At 49.1% G+C, this 16,507-nt stretch overlaps 1 protein-coding gene across 3 annotated transcripts in view; it reads right to left on the minus strand.

Moving 5' to 3' along the window:
- Nucleotides 1-16,507, minus strand: part of Lrsam1 (leucine rich repeat and sterile alpha motif containing 1) — a 55,907-nt gene that overhangs the window by 12,525 nt on the left and 26,875 nt on the right. For 2 of the 3 annotated variants that reach the window (XM_045161158.1, XM_045161150.1), the window contains exons 15-20: nucleotides 15,819-15,863; nucleotides 11,595-11,665; nucleotides 7,851-7,950; nucleotides 5,921-6,008; nucleotides 3,002-3,076; nucleotides 1,298-1,378 (exon numbers count right to left, since the gene is read on the minus strand). In XM_045161158.1, the coding sequence (XP_045017093.1) occupies nucleotides 1,298-1,378; nucleotides 3,002-3,076; nucleotides 5,921-6,008; nucleotides 7,851-7,950; nucleotides 11,595-11,665; nucleotides 15,819-15,863 (460 nt within the window). The remainder of the gene's footprint in view (nucleotides 1-1,297; nucleotides 1,379-3,001; nucleotides 3,077-5,920; nucleotides 6,009-7,850; nucleotides 7,951-11,594; nucleotides 11,666-15,818; nucleotides 15,864-16,507) is intronic. The other variant, XM_045161164.1, reaches the window with a different exon arrangement.

Consider the following 16,507-nt stretch of genomic DNA (forward strand, 5'->3'; position numbering starts at 1 on the left):
GTTGGGCTGGGGGGACAAAGGCCAGCGCTCCCCTCCCTGGCAGCCCCACTCCCTTTCTCCCAAGCCCTCAACTCCCTGCTTTGTGGGCTTCAGGCCAGGCATGGGATCCTAGTGACTGATGGTAATGGGGTGGTGAGAAACATGAAACAAAAGAAATGACAAGACACAGGTCTTGCTTGACTATAGCACGTGGATGGAAGCATGGCAGGGAGGCTGGTATGGGAGCCCCACAAAGATGAGGAAGGTGCCACACACAGGGAGGCACATGCACACCAGAGCATGGGTTTGTGGCCACACGCCTGTGTCCTCTTGCCCATGGGAACCTCACGAGGGCCCTGACAGCGGGTGCCCTGTGGTTCTCACGGACAGGGACAAAGATACCCGCCAAGTGTCGGGGTGGCAGCTTCTCTGAGCAAAGTTAGCTCCTCATCTGTCACGACTGTTGGAGGCCCGCCAACGGACTTCTGTGACGGCCAGTGACACAGGCTGGCCCTGGGTGATGGCTTCCATCTTAGGGAGGGGACAGAGGAAGGCTCAAGGCGGGGCAGTAACGTGCCTAAGGTCTCACAGCACCTCTGGGAACAGGCCTGAATAGGAGCTCATGAGTCAGCTTGAGACACTTCCACTGAGCAATACAGGGACAGTGACATGGATGGACACTGCTCAAAAACCCAGCGTGGGCATCATGTCCTCATGTGCCATCCCAGACGGACCCTTTGTGTACATCTGAGAAGACCAGGGTCCTCTCCAGTCTGCCAAGGTTGGACAGCAAGGCAGTGGGGGGAGGGGGATCTGAGCCAGGTCCCAGCGTCAGGCTGACTGTGGCTGGTCCTTTACTGTCCCCTGGCATCTGTGAGCAGGACACCCAAGCCAGAGCTGACAGGGAGCAACCTAGAAATGGCTGGGCCCTCTCCTACATCCTCGGAACCCTAGAAGTTCCTTCCACAGGGAATGTATGCCCAGGGAGTAGAACTAGCTGTCCAGAAGCATGGCTTGACCAAAACCAGCTTGGCGTGACCCGCGACCCGCTCCCAAAGAAGGAAATGCAGAGATGGTAACGTGGCCTGATGGGCCTCGGCAATGAAGCCCTCCTTCCTCTGACCCTCCTGCCTAGCGCCAGGACACCCACCCTCTGATCCTGGCCTGCGCTGGGCGCCGTGGGGATGAGGTTTCCTGCGGGACACTGCAGAGGAGACCTGCCCCTGTCTGTTGGGAAGCCCACGCCTGCGAGCTGCGGAGCAGTGTTCTGGGCTGGGGTGTGGCCAGTGTGGGGCGGCAGGCTGGGAGTCTCACGTACCTGCAGCGCCTCTGTGTCCAAGGACTTCCTCTTTAACTCCAGCTGTGTCAGCTGCAGTAACTCAGTTTCTATTAACCTAATCTAAACAGAAGATGAGACAGGGGTGGGGTTTGATTTGCATTCACCATGGTTCTTGTTGTGTGGTTGTCCTCTGATGGCCAGGTGGGGTCTCAGGAGCCTTTCTAGAGAGGATGAAGTGGTTCTGGACCAAAGAGAACCTGTGGATCCGGGGACCTCACCAACGGGGCTAAAAATAAGCTACTATTTCGGGGCTCTGGGTGTCCAGGAGCACGGTCACACGCCTCTGTAATACCACTAACCAAGAGCGCAAACTGGGCCTGTTGCAGAGCAGGTGCTGAGCGAGGGTGTGTGAGACACAGCATCACACTGTGCCGCTTTTGTTTTGTGGTTTTTTGAGGTAGGGTGTCGCTCTAGCCCAGGCTGACCTGGTACTCACTCTGTAGTTCCAGGCTGGCCTTGAACTCACAGCAATCCTCCTACCTCTGCCTCCCAAGTGCTGGGATTAAAGGCGTGTGCCTCCACGCCCAGCCACCACTGAGTCTTTTACCCCTTGGGTTTTCACGCTTCCTCCATGCAGCTACTAAGGGGAGCAGAGGGTAATGGAAGTGACTCAGTAACGACGGCTGACACTTACTGAGCACCGACAGTGTGCTTTAACCAGTGCGCCTCCGGATGAGGCAACTGAGGTTCGGAAAGGCTAAGCAACTTGCCCCAAACACAGCGCAGGCAAGTGACAGCTTTTCCTTGGGATATCCCAACCCAAGGTCTGAAGGCCTCCAGGGTCAAAATTACACACATGGAGCATGTCTGGCGGGGGGGGGGGGGTCACTGCACACTCCCAGACCCCACAGCCAGTGACTTCTCTACTCTACCCTATGCCAATGCCCCTCTTCCGTCCCTGAGTCCCTGATCCCACCAACCCTTGGTCAGAGGAATGAGCTTCATGTCCGGCAATGTGGGATTGAAATCAAAGAGGGAAATAAAAATAGTAAATTGGTATAGGTCAACTCAAAAAAGGAGAAAGAAAGAAAGAAAAAAGACCATGCAAAAACATGAAATTCAAAGTGTGCTGAATATGGAGTGATGAGTGTTCCCATGGCCTGAGAGCTCACGTCACCTCTGGCCCCAGCCCCATACCACAGAGGCCAGCAGTGGCCTGCCCTAGGCCACTCCGCGGGTGAGCCAGCAGTCTGCACGGGAGGGTGGTCCTCTCCAGCCAGACCGAGGTCTCGTCTTGGCAGAGGACAGGGCTCTCGATGGCTTTTGGTACCCACATGCCCATTCAAGTGGGGACTCCAACCCGCTCCAAGAATCATTCTCTCGCTCAGTCATTCTGAGCTGACGGGGGCACTGGGGTCTGAGCTGACTGTTTCCCTGGCAAGGTCAGTATGGAGGGGGATCAAGCAGCCAAGGTCATGTGTTAGTGATGCCCATCCCCTAGCCCATGCATTCACAGAGAGCAGACCACATCTGTCAGGCAGACCTCTGGCCAGGGTCTGGGATGAGAACACCTCCAGGCTATAGACTTAATGTAGGATGCTGAGGAAACAGAGCTCTCCCAAGCGGAGACTCTTGTGAGCTGGCAAGCCATGGATTCAAGCCTTAGTGACTGCGACCCAGTTGAGCCAGATCTGCAGCTCTGAAAGCTGAGAGCAAGACAAAGTGGGTGGGGCCAGCGCTTACCTGGTTCCTGATCTGCCGATGCATCAGGTCTTTCTTCACCTGGAGAGCCTCGAATGCGGCCTTCTGCATCGCGCTCTGCAAGAGATTGTGTGCAGGCTGCTCAGCCCAGGATACACACCCCGGCTTCCCTGTGTCCATCCAGGGAGATCACATATACAGGCTGTTCAGCCCAGAATATACGACCCGGCTTCCCTGTATCCATCCAGGAAACATCATCTGCACATAAAACACTTCAGCAACCAAGCGTGATGGCACACACCTTTAATCCTAGCACTTGGGAGGCAGAGGTTGAAGACTGCTGGGAGTTTGAGGCCAGCTTGGGACTACAGAGTGAGTTCCAGGTTAGCATAGGCTACAGTAAGACTCTACCTCAAAAAAAAAAAATAAATAAATAAAATAAAAAACTAAACCTTCCCCCACCTTAGCATATGATTTCTATGTTTCTTAGGAAGATAGAAATAAAATTTCCTTCATATTTATTTATATATTAGAGACAGAGAGAGAGGGAGGGAGAGAAAAACAGAGAGAGGGAGGGAGAATGGGCAAGCCAGGGCCTCTAGCCACTGCAAATGAACTCCAGACACATGTGCCACTATGTACGTCTGGTTTACATGGGACCTGGAGAATTGAACCTAGGGCCTTAGGCTTTGCAGGCATGTGCCTTAACCACTAAGCCATCTCTCCAGGTCTCATATTAATTTATTTACGAACAGAGTGAGACAAGAGTGTGTGTAAATGGGTGCACAAATGCCTCCTTCTCCTGCAATCAGATTCAAACCCCAGATTGCATGTTGTACTTTGAGTATTTGACTTTATGAAGGTACTAGAAAATTGAACCTGGGCCAACAGACTTTGCAAGCAAGTGCTTTTAACCACTGAGCCATTTCCCCAGCTCTCTTTTTTCTTACTTTCTTTTCATTCTTTCTTTCTTCCTTCCTTCTTTCTTTCTTCCCTTCTTCCTTCCTTCCCCTTCTCTTTTTTTAAATTATTTTTGCCGGGAGTAGTGGCACACGCCTTTAATCCCAGCACTTGGGAAGCAGAGGTAGAAGGATTGCCGTGAGTTTGAGGCCACCCTGAGACTCCATAGTGAATTCCAGGTCAGCCTGGACTACAGTGAGACCCTATCTCAAAAAGCCAAAAACAAAAAATTATTTTTATTTGAGAGAGGCAGAAAGAAAGAGGTAGACAAATAGAAAGAAAGAGGCAGGGTGCTCCAGGACCTTCAGCCACTGCAAACAAAATTCAGATACATACTCACCTTGTGCATCTGGCTTACAAGGGTCCTGGGGAATTGAACCTGGGTCCTTTGGCTTCACAGACAAATGCCTTAATTGCTAAGCAATCTCTCCAACCTCCTCTTCATTTTATTTCATTTTTAAAAAAAATTGTTACTATTATTATTGGTTTTCGAGGTAGGGTCTCCCTCAAGCCCAGACTGACCTGGAAATTCACTATATAGTCTCAGGTGGTCTTGAACTCACAGAGATCCTCCTACCTCTGCCTCCTGAGGGCTGAGATTAAAGGTGTACACCACAATTCCCAGCTAAATATTTTTATTATTTATTTGCAAGCAGAAAAAGAGAGATAGGAGACAGAGAGAATGGACATACTAGAGCCTATAGCCACTGCAGATAAACTCCAGATACATGCTTTACATCTGGCTTTAGGTGGGTACTGAGGAATTGAACTCAGGTCATTAGGCTTTGCAGGAAAAGTGCCTTAATCATTGAGTCATCTCTCCAGCCCTCTTTTCTTTTGCTTTCGTTTAAAAATTTATTTTTATTTTACTTATTTGAGAGAGAGAGAGAAAGAGAAGGAAAAGAAAGAGGGAATGGGTGAGCCAGGGCCTCAGACACTGCAAACACACTCCAGAAGCATGTGCTGTGCATCTGGCTTATGTGGGTCCTGGGGAATCATACCTGGGTCCTTAGGCTTCACAGGCAAGCACCTTAGCTGCTCAGCCATCTCTCTCTAGTCCTGCTTTTTACTCCTTCTTATTTCTGTTTTTTTGAGGTAGGGTCTCACTCTAGCCCAGGCTGACCTGAATTCACTATGGAGTCTCAGGGTGGCCTCCTCTAACTCACAGCAATCCTCCTACCTCTGCTTCCTGAGTGCCAGGGTTAAAGGTGTGCGCCACCATGCCTGGCTTTTTTTTTTTTTTAAAGTAAGGGTTCTTTCTGCAATATTTCTTTTTTCTTATCTTTTTAAAACTTTTATTTATTTGCGTAGAGAGACAGACAGACAGACATAAAATGGGTATGCCAGGGCCTCCAGCTGCTGCAAATGAACTCCAAATGCATGCACCACTTTGTGTAACTGGCTTTATATGGGTAATGGGAAATAGAGCCCAGTTCCTTAGGTTTTACAGGCAAGCACCTTCACCACTGATCAATCTCTCCAGCCCTTCTTCCTTTCCTCTCCTCTCCTTTCCTCTTTCTTTCCTTCCTTCTTTCTTTCTTCTTGTTTTTGTAGGTAGGCTCTCACTCTATCCCAGGCTAACTTGGAATTCACTATATAGTCTCAGGGTGGCCTCGAAATAACAGCAATCCTCCTACCTTTGCCTCCCTCTCTCTCAAATAAATAAAATAATAAATAAAAATTAAAAATAAAAAGCTCTAGGAATAAATGCAACCAAGACCCCTACAGTGAAAGCTTTAGCACACTGAAGAAAGTACTGGGTGTCTCTATCACCCCTACAGAGTGTAAGGGGTGGCGGGGGACGGGTGCTGTGGGACACCCTCTTCTGGATGTGGTATGGCTGCTGCACTCGGGGCCTCACAGCAGCTGTTGTTACCTGCACGGGACCTTCTCTAGTGCCAGAGACCTGAAGGTCACCCCGGAGGCGGATGCTCATGTTCAAGGTCAGGAAGGCCCCAAGTCCTTCAGGAGGTCTTGGCCAGGCCCCAGGCAAGGGCTTACCTCTTGCAGGATCTGGCTGATAGCTTTGTTCTGATCCATCTGCTGCCATGACAGAATCTGCTGGAAGCGCTTGTCCATTTCAGCCATGCTGCCAGAAAGACAACACAGTTACCCACTGAGTGTTTCCTGAGCACCTACTGTATACTGGATACCTCGGATTTATTCATTCAATGCTACTGACGGACAGTTTGTCTGGTAGGGAGGGTGTAGACATGGGAACTGGCAGGGAGAACCACCTAGTCCTTTGTCCCCAGTCCTGGGTCCCCTTTGCAATGCCCGCCCTGAACCGGATGCCTGGCCCCTTCCGGACCACCTCCATGGAGGGAGAGCTCATGAGCTCCCTGTGAGCTGCCCAGCATGCCCAGCACGTCTGCCGTGGTGGCCCTCTGCTCTGCACTTCAGAACAAGACCAGTGACTGGCACAGAGCCTCCAACCTCAGGCTTCCCACGCACCCGTACTTTCTTTCACACTAGTAGCTATTATTTATTGTACCCTCAAGTGACAGACTTATGCTCACTGAATCCTCCAACAGCTCTGTTTTATTGTGGGGGGGGGCATAGGTTCATGTAGCCCAGGTTGGTTTTGAATTTGCTATGCACGAGAATGACCAATCCTGATCCTTGTCTCTACCTCTCAAGTGCTGGGATTAGAGGTGTTTACCACCACATCTAGCTTTCTAACATCTTTATAGGCAACTACTGAGATTGGCCCCATTTTTCTGGTAGGAAACTTTGTAGCTCAGGGTTACAGAAAGTCACTTCCCGTAACTCCAGTTAGCAGGCTGAAGGGGGCCTTGAGCCCAGGTCTGTGTCTGCACTGAGCACCAGGAAAAGGGGAGAAGTGCCACCCTGCAAGCACCCAAGGAAGCTGGGAGACTGCTGTGTTGCTACGCACTAACTGAGCTTGCCCACCTGGCTGTGCTGGGTATCCGGAGCCTTCAGGATGCCACACTACGAATGGCGAGCTCAGTGAGTCAGACCTGGAGTGGCTGTTAGCTGGAAAGCAACCCCGTTACCCCTTTAAGCACAAATCACTCTGAACCTATGAAGCCCCAGCGACTGACAAGTGAGCCCTGGTCCTGGTCCGGCCACCTGCAGAGTGTACATCTCTGGGGTACTACCTCGTCTCTCAGAACCTGAGCTTTGATGAAGACTGGAACTAATAGCTGGGCTTGGTGTCAGATGCCTTTAATCCCAGCACTCGGGAGGCAGAGGTAGGAGGATTGCCCTGAGTTCAAGGCCACTCTGAGATTACATAGTGAATTCCAGGTCAGCCTAGGCTAGAGTGAAACCATACCTGAAAAAAACAAAAACAAAAACAAACAAAAAAAACCTGGAACTGGACCCGTGTAAGCCAAATGCACAATGTGCCACATGTATCTGGAGTTTGTTTGCAGTGCCTGGGAGCCCTGGTGTGCCCATCCTCTCTCTCTGTCTCATTTCCTCTCTCAAATAAATAAATAAATAATTACATATATATATTTTGTTTTTCGAGGTAGGGTCTCACTCTGTCTCAGGCTGACCTGGATTTAACTGCGTAGTCTCAGGGTGGCCTCAAACTCACAGAGATCCTCCTACCTCTACCTCTGCCTCCCGAGTGCTGGGATTAAAGGCATGCGCCACCACGCCTGACAAAAATAAAAATATTTAAAAAAAAAACCCTGGAACTAATAATAATAGAGTCCCCATAGATAGCCTAGCTCCAGGCACATAGGAAGGCACCAGACCTAATCACTTCACCACTGCCCAGTGCTGACGCAATGGATCCAGATAGGAAAATCTGAAAGGAGGTCATCACTAGCCCCGGGTAGCATGGCTGAGGTTGGGATAGCCCAGGACAGGGGGTTCCAGTGCCTAGCTCTCACTGTAATTTTGGGTCCTCAGCCAGCTCCCCTGGAGTCCTCACCTGGAATGCTCTTCCTTACCTTACCTGGAACAGGCCTGTTGGACCAAGCTCTGCCTCTGAGACTCGTAGGCCACCTGGATGAGCCGGCTCTTACAGCTCTCGGTCAGCATCTGCTGCATGGCGGCTGGGGACAGAGGAGTGAGAGCTGGCTGAGAAAGGACGGCCCCTGGGGGCTCCCCAGGTAGGGACACAGAGGAGAGGACAGGCTTGGAGGAGTCCCTTGCTTACTCCCTGGTAGTCACCCTTAAGCAAGGACCTCACTCAGCAATCTTCCTGCCTCAGCCTCAACAGTGCTGTATTAAAAACGTGCACCACACACCTGGCCCTTGTTTTTTACTGTTTGGTTGTTTCAAGGAGGGCTCTCTAGCCCAGGCTGACCTGGAACTCACTCTGTAGCACCAGGCTGGCCTCGAACTCATGGACCCTCCTACCTCAGCCTTCTGAGTGCTGGGATTAAAGCGGTGTACCATCACACCTGATGTGGGTTTTTTTTCTAAATTAAAATAAGCATGGGAGGCTAGCTAACTGTGTAATACTAAATAGCACATACACAAAATCTTGAATTGTGTTTCATGTATCGCAGGCTGGCCTTGAACTCACTATATAGCTGAGGATGACCTTGAACTTCTAATTCTCCTGCCTCTACCTCCCAAGTGTTGGGATTACAGTTGTGTGCCACCATGTCTGGTGTATGCAGTATGGGGATGGAACCCAGGGCTTTAGGCATGTTAGGCAAGCACTCTACCAAAGCGGCTATATCCCAGTCATTTTATTTTATTTTAATTTATTAATTTTAAAAGATTTTTTAATTTACTTATTTAATGGGGGAGGGGTGAGGGTGCACCAGGGCCTCTAGTCACTGCAAATGAACTCTAGATGCATGCACCACCATGTGCATCTGGCTTATGTGGGACCTGGAGAATCGAACCTGGGTCCTTAGGCTTTGCAGGCATGTGCCTTAACCGCTAAGCCACCTCTGTAGCCCAGTTAATTTTTATTTTTGCGAGGGAGAAAGAGCTAGAGAGCTAGAGAGAGAAAGGGCGCCCCAGAGCCTTTCAGCTATGAACGAACTCCAGATATGTGCGCCCCCTTGTGTGCGTGTGCGACATTGCATGCCTAAATCACTTGCATCTGGAGATTTGAACAAGTGTCTTAGGCTTCGCAGGCAAGCACCTCAACTGCTAAGCAATCTCTCCAGCCCCCAGTCATTTTACTTTTGTTGAAAAAACTATTTTAGTTATAAAATTAATAAGGGGTTGGACATGGCCTAGTGGTGGAGTACTTGCCTAGCATGTGCAAGGCCCCGAGTTTGATATCCAACAAACTCCACTACTCCAAATAAAATAAAGCTTAGCTTGTTTTTATATTTTTATTAATTTTAAAAATATTTTATTTATTTATTTGTTTATTTGAGAGAAAAAGAGGCAGACAGAGAGAGAGAGACACACAGAGAAAGAGAAACAGAGATAGAGAGAGAGGGGGGAGAATGGGCATGCCAGGGCCATCAGCCACTGCAAATGAAATCAGATGCATGTGCCACCTTGTGCATCTGGCTTACATAGGTCTTGGAGATTTGCACCTGGGTCCTTTGGGTTTGCAGGCAAGTGCCTTAACCACTAAGCCATGTCTCCAGCCTTTTTTCTTTTTTGTTTTTCAAAGTAGGGTTTCACTGTGGTCCAGACTGACCTGGAATTCATTATGTAGTCTAAGAGTGGCCTTGAACTCATGGCAATCCTCCTACCTCTGCCTCGTTTTTATTTTTTTTTTTTATTTTTATTTATTTATTTAAGAGCGACAGACACAGAGAGAAAGACAGATAGAGGGAGAGAGAGAATGGGCGCGCCAGGGCTTCCAGCCTCTGCAAACGACCTCCAGACGCGTGCGCCCCCTTGTGCATCTGGCTAACGTGGGACCTGGGGAACCGAGCCTCGAACCGGGGTCCTTAGGCTTCACAGGCAAGCACTTAACCGCTAAGCCATCTCTCCAGCCCCTCTGCCTCGTTTTTAAAAAAGCAGCACAGAGCTGGAGGGATAGCTTAGCAGTTAAGGTGTTTGCCTAAAAAGCCAAAGGACCCAGGTTCTATTCCTCAGGACCCACATTAGCCAGATGCACAAGGGGGCACATGTGTCTGGAGTTCGTTTGCAGTGGCTGGAGGCCCTGGCATGCTCATTCTCTCTCTACCTCCCTCTTGCTCTGTCAAATAAATAAATAAAAATAAAATATTTTAAAAACAAAGTTAAAAAGCAGCACAAAAGCTGGGCATGGTGGTGCATGCCTTTGATCCCAGCACTAGTGAGGCAGAGGTAAGAGGACTGTTGTGAGTTTGAGGCCAGCCTAGTGAATTCCAGGTCAGCCTGGGCTACAGTGAGACCCTACCTCTTAAAAAAAAAAAAAAAAAAAAAGGAAAGATAAAAAGGGGCTGAAGAGATGGCTTAACAATCAAGGCACTTGCCTATGAAGCCTGAGGACCCAGGTTCAAGTCTCCAGGTCCCACATAAGCCAGATGCACACGGTGTGAGTTTGTTAGCAGTGGCTAGAGGCCCTGGTGTGCCCATTCTCTCTCTCTTTCTGTGTTTAATAAATAAATCAGTAAAAAAAAATGAAAAAATACACACACACATATATATATACATATGTATATATATAAAAGAGAAAATGAAAAGCCTTACAGTGGCAATGGGAAGGTATGACTTGGGAAGAATACAAGCCCTGGGGCCTTATTCCATTTCTGAAAAATTAATTTGGTTAATATCTGTTTGGAGAGTTCCCAGAGTTTTCCATTGACAATTGGTGTGCTGTAAGTCACCTTTGACACTGAGGTGCTTGTGACCCGGCCCTGTGTGGGTGTGGTGAGGACGTGTGGTGAGGGCCTGGCGCGATCCTGGAGCACAGAAAGCCCCTCTGTAATAGAAACTAGAGAGATGGGAACAGTAGCCATCTCTGCAGGTTCGCAGAGCCTGTCGGGAGCGGCCTCCCCAGTAGCAGGACCACAGCTGGGGAGTACCTGAGAGCCCAAAAGAGGCTGAGCCATGCGCTCAGTGGCAGAAGCTAGAGCAGTCAGCTCTGTGGCATGCTTGGGTGTGACCTGTTTTGATCCTCCCGGTGACCCATGAGGTAGGCAGGGACTTGTCCTTTCCCTCATTTTACAGGCACGCAAAAAGGCTCAGAAGAGTCAAGGACAGGGCTTGGAGAGATGGCTTATCAGTTAAGGCACTTGTCTGCAAAGCCAAAGGACCACTGTTTGATTCCCAGTACCCACGTAAGCCAGATGCACAAGGTGGCACATGTGTCTGGAGTTCATCTGCAGTGACTAGAAGTCCTGGCACGCCCATTCTGTCTGTCTGTCTAAATAAACAAAATACAAATATTAAAAAAATAAAGAGCCGGGCATGCTTTAATCCCAGCAATTAGGAGGCAGAGGTAGAAGGATCACCATGAGTTTGAGGCCATCTTGAGACTACATAGTGAAATCCAGGTCAGCCTGGGCTAGAGCGAGGCCCTACCTTGAAAAACCAAACAATAAAAAATAAAATAAGATAAAAATAAAAAGTCAAGGACTAGTATTTTCCCTAAGGTCTGAACTGGGCTCTGATTCCTTGCCTGTCCTGGCCTCAAAGTCCAAGCCCCATGACTGACTTGGCTATCCCCTCCAGGGCCAATGCTCAATGCCCTCCACGTGTAGAGCTGGTAGCGAGGGGCAGTCTACCTGCCCACCCAGACCCTTAGCCTTATCCACAGGGGCCTCATCTTTCCCATCCCGCAACTCACAGGCGATCTCACGTTGCCGTAAGTTTTCTGTCTCCTCCTGGGTTATGGACATCAGCTGTTCCATTCTTATTCTATGGGAAAAACAAACTATCAATCCATGGGCAAATACACTTCCAACAGGGAATCCACCAGAGTGAGTACTGCCTCTTCCAGGAAGCCCTCCCTGATATGCCAACCTATATTTGCTTCCTGCATGCCCACGGTGTCACACATAATGGTACCTTGTTAACCTTGGGTAAAGAGGACCACCCCCTTAGAAAGCTGGGCCACTGAAGCAAAGAGCCCATGCTTCATCCAGTTCAATGGCCAGCAAGCAAACATGAAGATGCCTAACGTCATTGGCAGCTGGAGGGAGTCAGACAGGGCCAGGACAAAAACATGGCTTGCTCCCGGCAACAATGGGGAAGAGTGGGCACTTTCACATGCTTCCTGGAGGAGCATTCACTGACAAATGTCTCTGCAAAGGCAGGGTGGCACCTGCCTAGATACCCTTTACTTATTTCCCTCAAAAACAGTCATATAGATCCAGTGTTTCAGTGCACACCTTTAATCTCAGCACTTAGGAGGCAAAGGTAGGAGGATTGCTGTGAGTTCGAGGCTAGCCTGGAGCTACACAGTGAATTCCAGGTCAGCCTGGGCTAGAGTGAGACCCTACCTCGAAAAACCAAAAAAGGGGCTGGAGAGATGGCTTAGCGGTTAAGCGCTTGTCTGTGAAGCCTAAGGACCCTGGTTCGAGGCTCATTTCCCCAGGACCCACGTTAGCCAGAGGCACAAGGGGGTGCACACGTCTGGAGTTTGTTTGCAGTGGCTGGAAGCCCTGGCGCACCCATTCCCTCTCTATCTGTCTCTTTCTCTCCCTCTCTGTCACTTCAAATAAATAAATAAATAAAATGAACAACCCCCCCAAAACCCCCCAACAGTTACTTAAGTAAAGCCGTGTGGTGGAACGCTCTTCAACGTGGCATGGAATGACAACCACAGCATAAGAAATGCACATTTAAAGCGCAGTTATGCCTATGCCTCAGTAGCTGTGTGCGCTTTTCTGCAGCCAACTGGCAGAGTGGCTCAGAAGGGTCAGCACCCTACCATTCCTGCCGGAACGACAAAGACACTTAGAGCAGGCATGCTTTGGGCAGTCCTGCCTGCTGCCCAGGACAAGGTGACATCTGGTGCAGGAGCTGTCCTGTGGGCTTGGCGTCACCCGGGAGAGATGTGCTCTGTCAGTCTGGGCAGAATAGACGGCGCCATCAGTCTCCCCTGAGCCCAGCCTGGGTGGCCCCACAGCTCAAGGGACTGCAGGAAGCATGGTGCAGACCTCCTGAGGTGACGAGGTGACAAGGGCTGGACTGAAGGACGGCTTCGGTTCACTATTGTGGGGTCCCAGACAACTCGAGGGTAGTCCACATGGACAACAGGGAAGGGGAGGGGCAAGTCCTTCCCACCTATCACCCTGTTTTTTTCTTTCTTTCCCTTCCTCTCTCCCCTTCCTTCCTCTTCTTCCTTCATTTTTTTTTGTGGGGGGGCAGGGCTTTGCTATGCAGCCCAGGCTAACCTGGAATTCACAGTGTAGACCAAACAGGCCTCAAACTTGCAGTGATCCTCTTGTCTCAGCCTCCCAAGTGCTGGGATTACAGGCATGTACCACCCTGCTTGCTTTTTTTTTTTTTTTAACACCCCAAGGTAGGGTCTCATATGAGTCCAGGCTAATTTAGAATTCACTATGTAGTCTTAGGCTGGCCTTGAACTTAGAGCAACCCTCCAACTTGGCCTCCCAAGTTCTGGGAGTAAAGGTGTGCACCACCACACCTGGCTATTTATGATTTTTTTTTAATATTTTATTCATTTGTTAGAGAGAGAGAGAGAGAGAGAAACAGAGAGAGGGCATGCCAGGGCCTCTTGCTACTGCAAATGCACCATCCTTTGCATTTGGCTTTATGTGGGTACTGGGGAATTGAACTCAGGCTGGCAGGCTTTGTAAGCATTTGTAAGCTGAGCTATCTCCCCAGGCCCCTTATCTTTTAAAATATTTTATTTATTTATTTGAGAGATATTAAGAGAAAGAAAGAAGCGGATAGAGATAATAGGTGTGCCAGGGCTTCCAGTCACTGCAAACAAACTCCAGATGCATGTGCCACCTTGTGCGCCTGGCTTTATGTGGGTACTGGGGAATAGAACTTGGGTCCTTATGTCTTGCAGGCAAGTGCCTTAGCTGCTGAGCCATCTCTCCAGACCCCCGACTCCTTTATTATTATCTGTGTGTATGTATGCGTCTGTGTTGAGTGTGGGTATATGTGTATTGTAAAATGTACGTATGTATGTATTTGTGTGTTGAGGGTGGGCACATGTGTACTATGGAATGTGTGTGGAGGTCAGAGGTCAGCTTCCCTCCAAGTGTTGGTCCTTACTTTCTACCTCGTTTGAGGCAAGTTCTCTTACTGGGTCACTGCTGTGAACATCAAGCTGGCTTCAGGGATTCTCTTATCTCCTATCTCACCTCCTATCACACTGAAGGAGGTCTGGGATTACAGATGCCCACTACATTTACTTGGGGTCTGTCTGGAGATTATCATCACTCTTGCACAGCAAGCACTTTTGTCACTGAGCCAAATCCCTAGCATCCATCACCTTTTCTAATGACCAAAGTGGTGTGTCTAAGACAGCCAACCTGGTAGATGCACAAGGGAAAAACCAAGGCCTCCACCTGCAGTTCCCTTCCTCACAGGTGCTTAGTGTTAACCTTGGGGACAGTCCCTTCGCTTTGGTTTTTGAGCTTCTTTTTTTGTGTTTGGTTTTCAAGGTAGGGTCTCTCTCTGGTCCAGGCTCACCTGGAATTAACTATGTAGTCTCAGGGTGGCCTCGAACTCATAGCGATCCTCCTACCACTGCCTCCCTAGCGCTGGGATTAAAGGTGTGTGCCTCCACACCTGGCCCCTTTGCTTTTTGCATGCAGAATGTCTTTTGAAAATGATGCAGCCCAGGGCTGGGGAGATGATAGAGAAGTTTAGGCACTCGCCTGTAAAGCCAAAGGACCCAGGTTCAATTCTCCAGGACCCACATAAAACCAGATGCACAAGGTGGCACATACCTCTGGGGTTCATTTGCAGTGGCTACAGGCCCTGGTATCTCTCTCTCTGCCCTTTCCTCTCTCTCAAATTAATAAATAAAGAAATAAAATATTAAAGAAATGGTGGGTGTGGTGGTGCACGCCTTTAATCCCAACACTCGGGAGGCAGAGGTAGGAGGATCACTATGAATTTGAGGCTACTCTGAGACTACATAAAAAAAAAAAAAAATGACGCATCCTGCTTAGATGGTACCAGACCACTTCTCTCCTCTTTTGCTTTCTCCTCACGAGTGCAGTTGGCCCGCATATCCGTGGGTCCCACAAATCCTGTGCTGAGTGCATGCATGTTTTCTTCCTTTGCCATCGGGCCTAAATAATCTGATGCAGCTGCTACGTGCGCAGCATTGCACGGCATGAGCCATTACAAGTTGTCTTCAGGGCACACGGGGGATGTGTGGAGGCCATCAGGGAATGCTTCACTTCACTTAAGGAGCTTGAGCATCCAGCTGCCTTGGTATCTGCGGGGGGGGGGGGGGGGTGTTCTGGAACCAATTCCCTCAGATACTAAGGAACAAAAGCATACTCTTTTTTGTTTATTTTTTGAGGTAGGGTCTTGCTCTAGGCCAAGCTGACCAGGAATTTACTATGTAGTCTCAGGGTGGCCTTGAACTCATGGCGATCCTCCCATCTCTGCCTCCTGAATGCTGGGATTAAAGGCACCACCGTGCCTGGCTCTATTCTTTTCATTTCTAGTAACATGGAGTTTTTTTTTTTTTCTCCTAATTAAAAAAAACATTTATTTTATTTATGTGTGTGTGTGTGTTTGTGTGTGTATGCCAGGGTCCCATGCTACTGCAATGAAATTCTCGTCTGGTTTTGTGTGGGTGACTGGCTTTGTAAGCAAGTGCCTTTAACCACTGAGCTACCTCCCTTGGCCCTAATTTTTCTACTTGAAATATAGTTGGACACTATACATCCAGCCATGTTCACCATGCTTCTGAATTCTCATCAGGAGCATGCGTATGTTTTGAAGACTGTAAACAATGATTCGTCTTAGACACTAAGAGGGGATCTCCTGCAGCTTCAGGGGACTTTCGGGGACAATCTAGAAAACCCCAGGGACGCTTACCTAGAAGCCCTGGCCCTGAAAGTACACTTACCTCTCATTCTCCAGTGACTTCAAAATCTCAGAACTTTTCTTTTGCCTGTGGGGAAAAACAAAGATGGCCCCTGTGGTCACTAACAGTCCTGTTGCCAAGCAAGCTGCCCACCTCACCACCTGGACATGCAGGGGGGGCTTAGAAGTGGGCAAGGGCCTCTGATCCCACTGCTCAGGAGCTCTGTTCTCAGGCCTATGAAGCCCTACTCAGCCTCACCTGTGACAGGAAATATAAATAAAACACTTTCTAAGCTGGGCGTGGTGGCACACGCCTTTAATCCCAGCACTCAGTAGGAGGATCACTGTAAATTCGAGACCAGTCTGAGGCTACATAGTGAATTCCAGGTCAGCCTGGGCTACAGTGAGACCCTACCTTGAAAAAAAAAAAGAAAAAGAAAAACCAACAACTGAAAAAACCACTTTCTGCTTGTAAAATATAAATGAGAAAACACAAAGTGTTTGGCACCTAAAAAGCACCACAAATAGAGGAATGAGGAGGAGCCAGGGCCTTGAAAAAAGGAAGCCTGGAGGTAGCAAAGGCTGTGACTAAAGCTGGTTTCTGGAATCTTCCTGCAAGAGACCCTAATGAGATGTTCTTAGGCTCCTCGCGATGGCTACCTGGCCTCTTCCTCTCCTGTCCCACTGAGATCTGCTCTTAGTGGGTCCTACTTCAGGTAGAATTTAAGTTAA

This window comes from Jaculus jaculus, chromosome 1 (assembly GCF_020740685.1).
Source record: "Jaculus jaculus isolate mJacJac1 chromosome 1, mJacJac1.mat.Y.cur, whole genome shotgun sequence".
NCBI lineage: Eukaryota > Metazoa > Chordata > Mammalia > Rodentia > Dipodidae > Jaculus > Jaculus jaculus.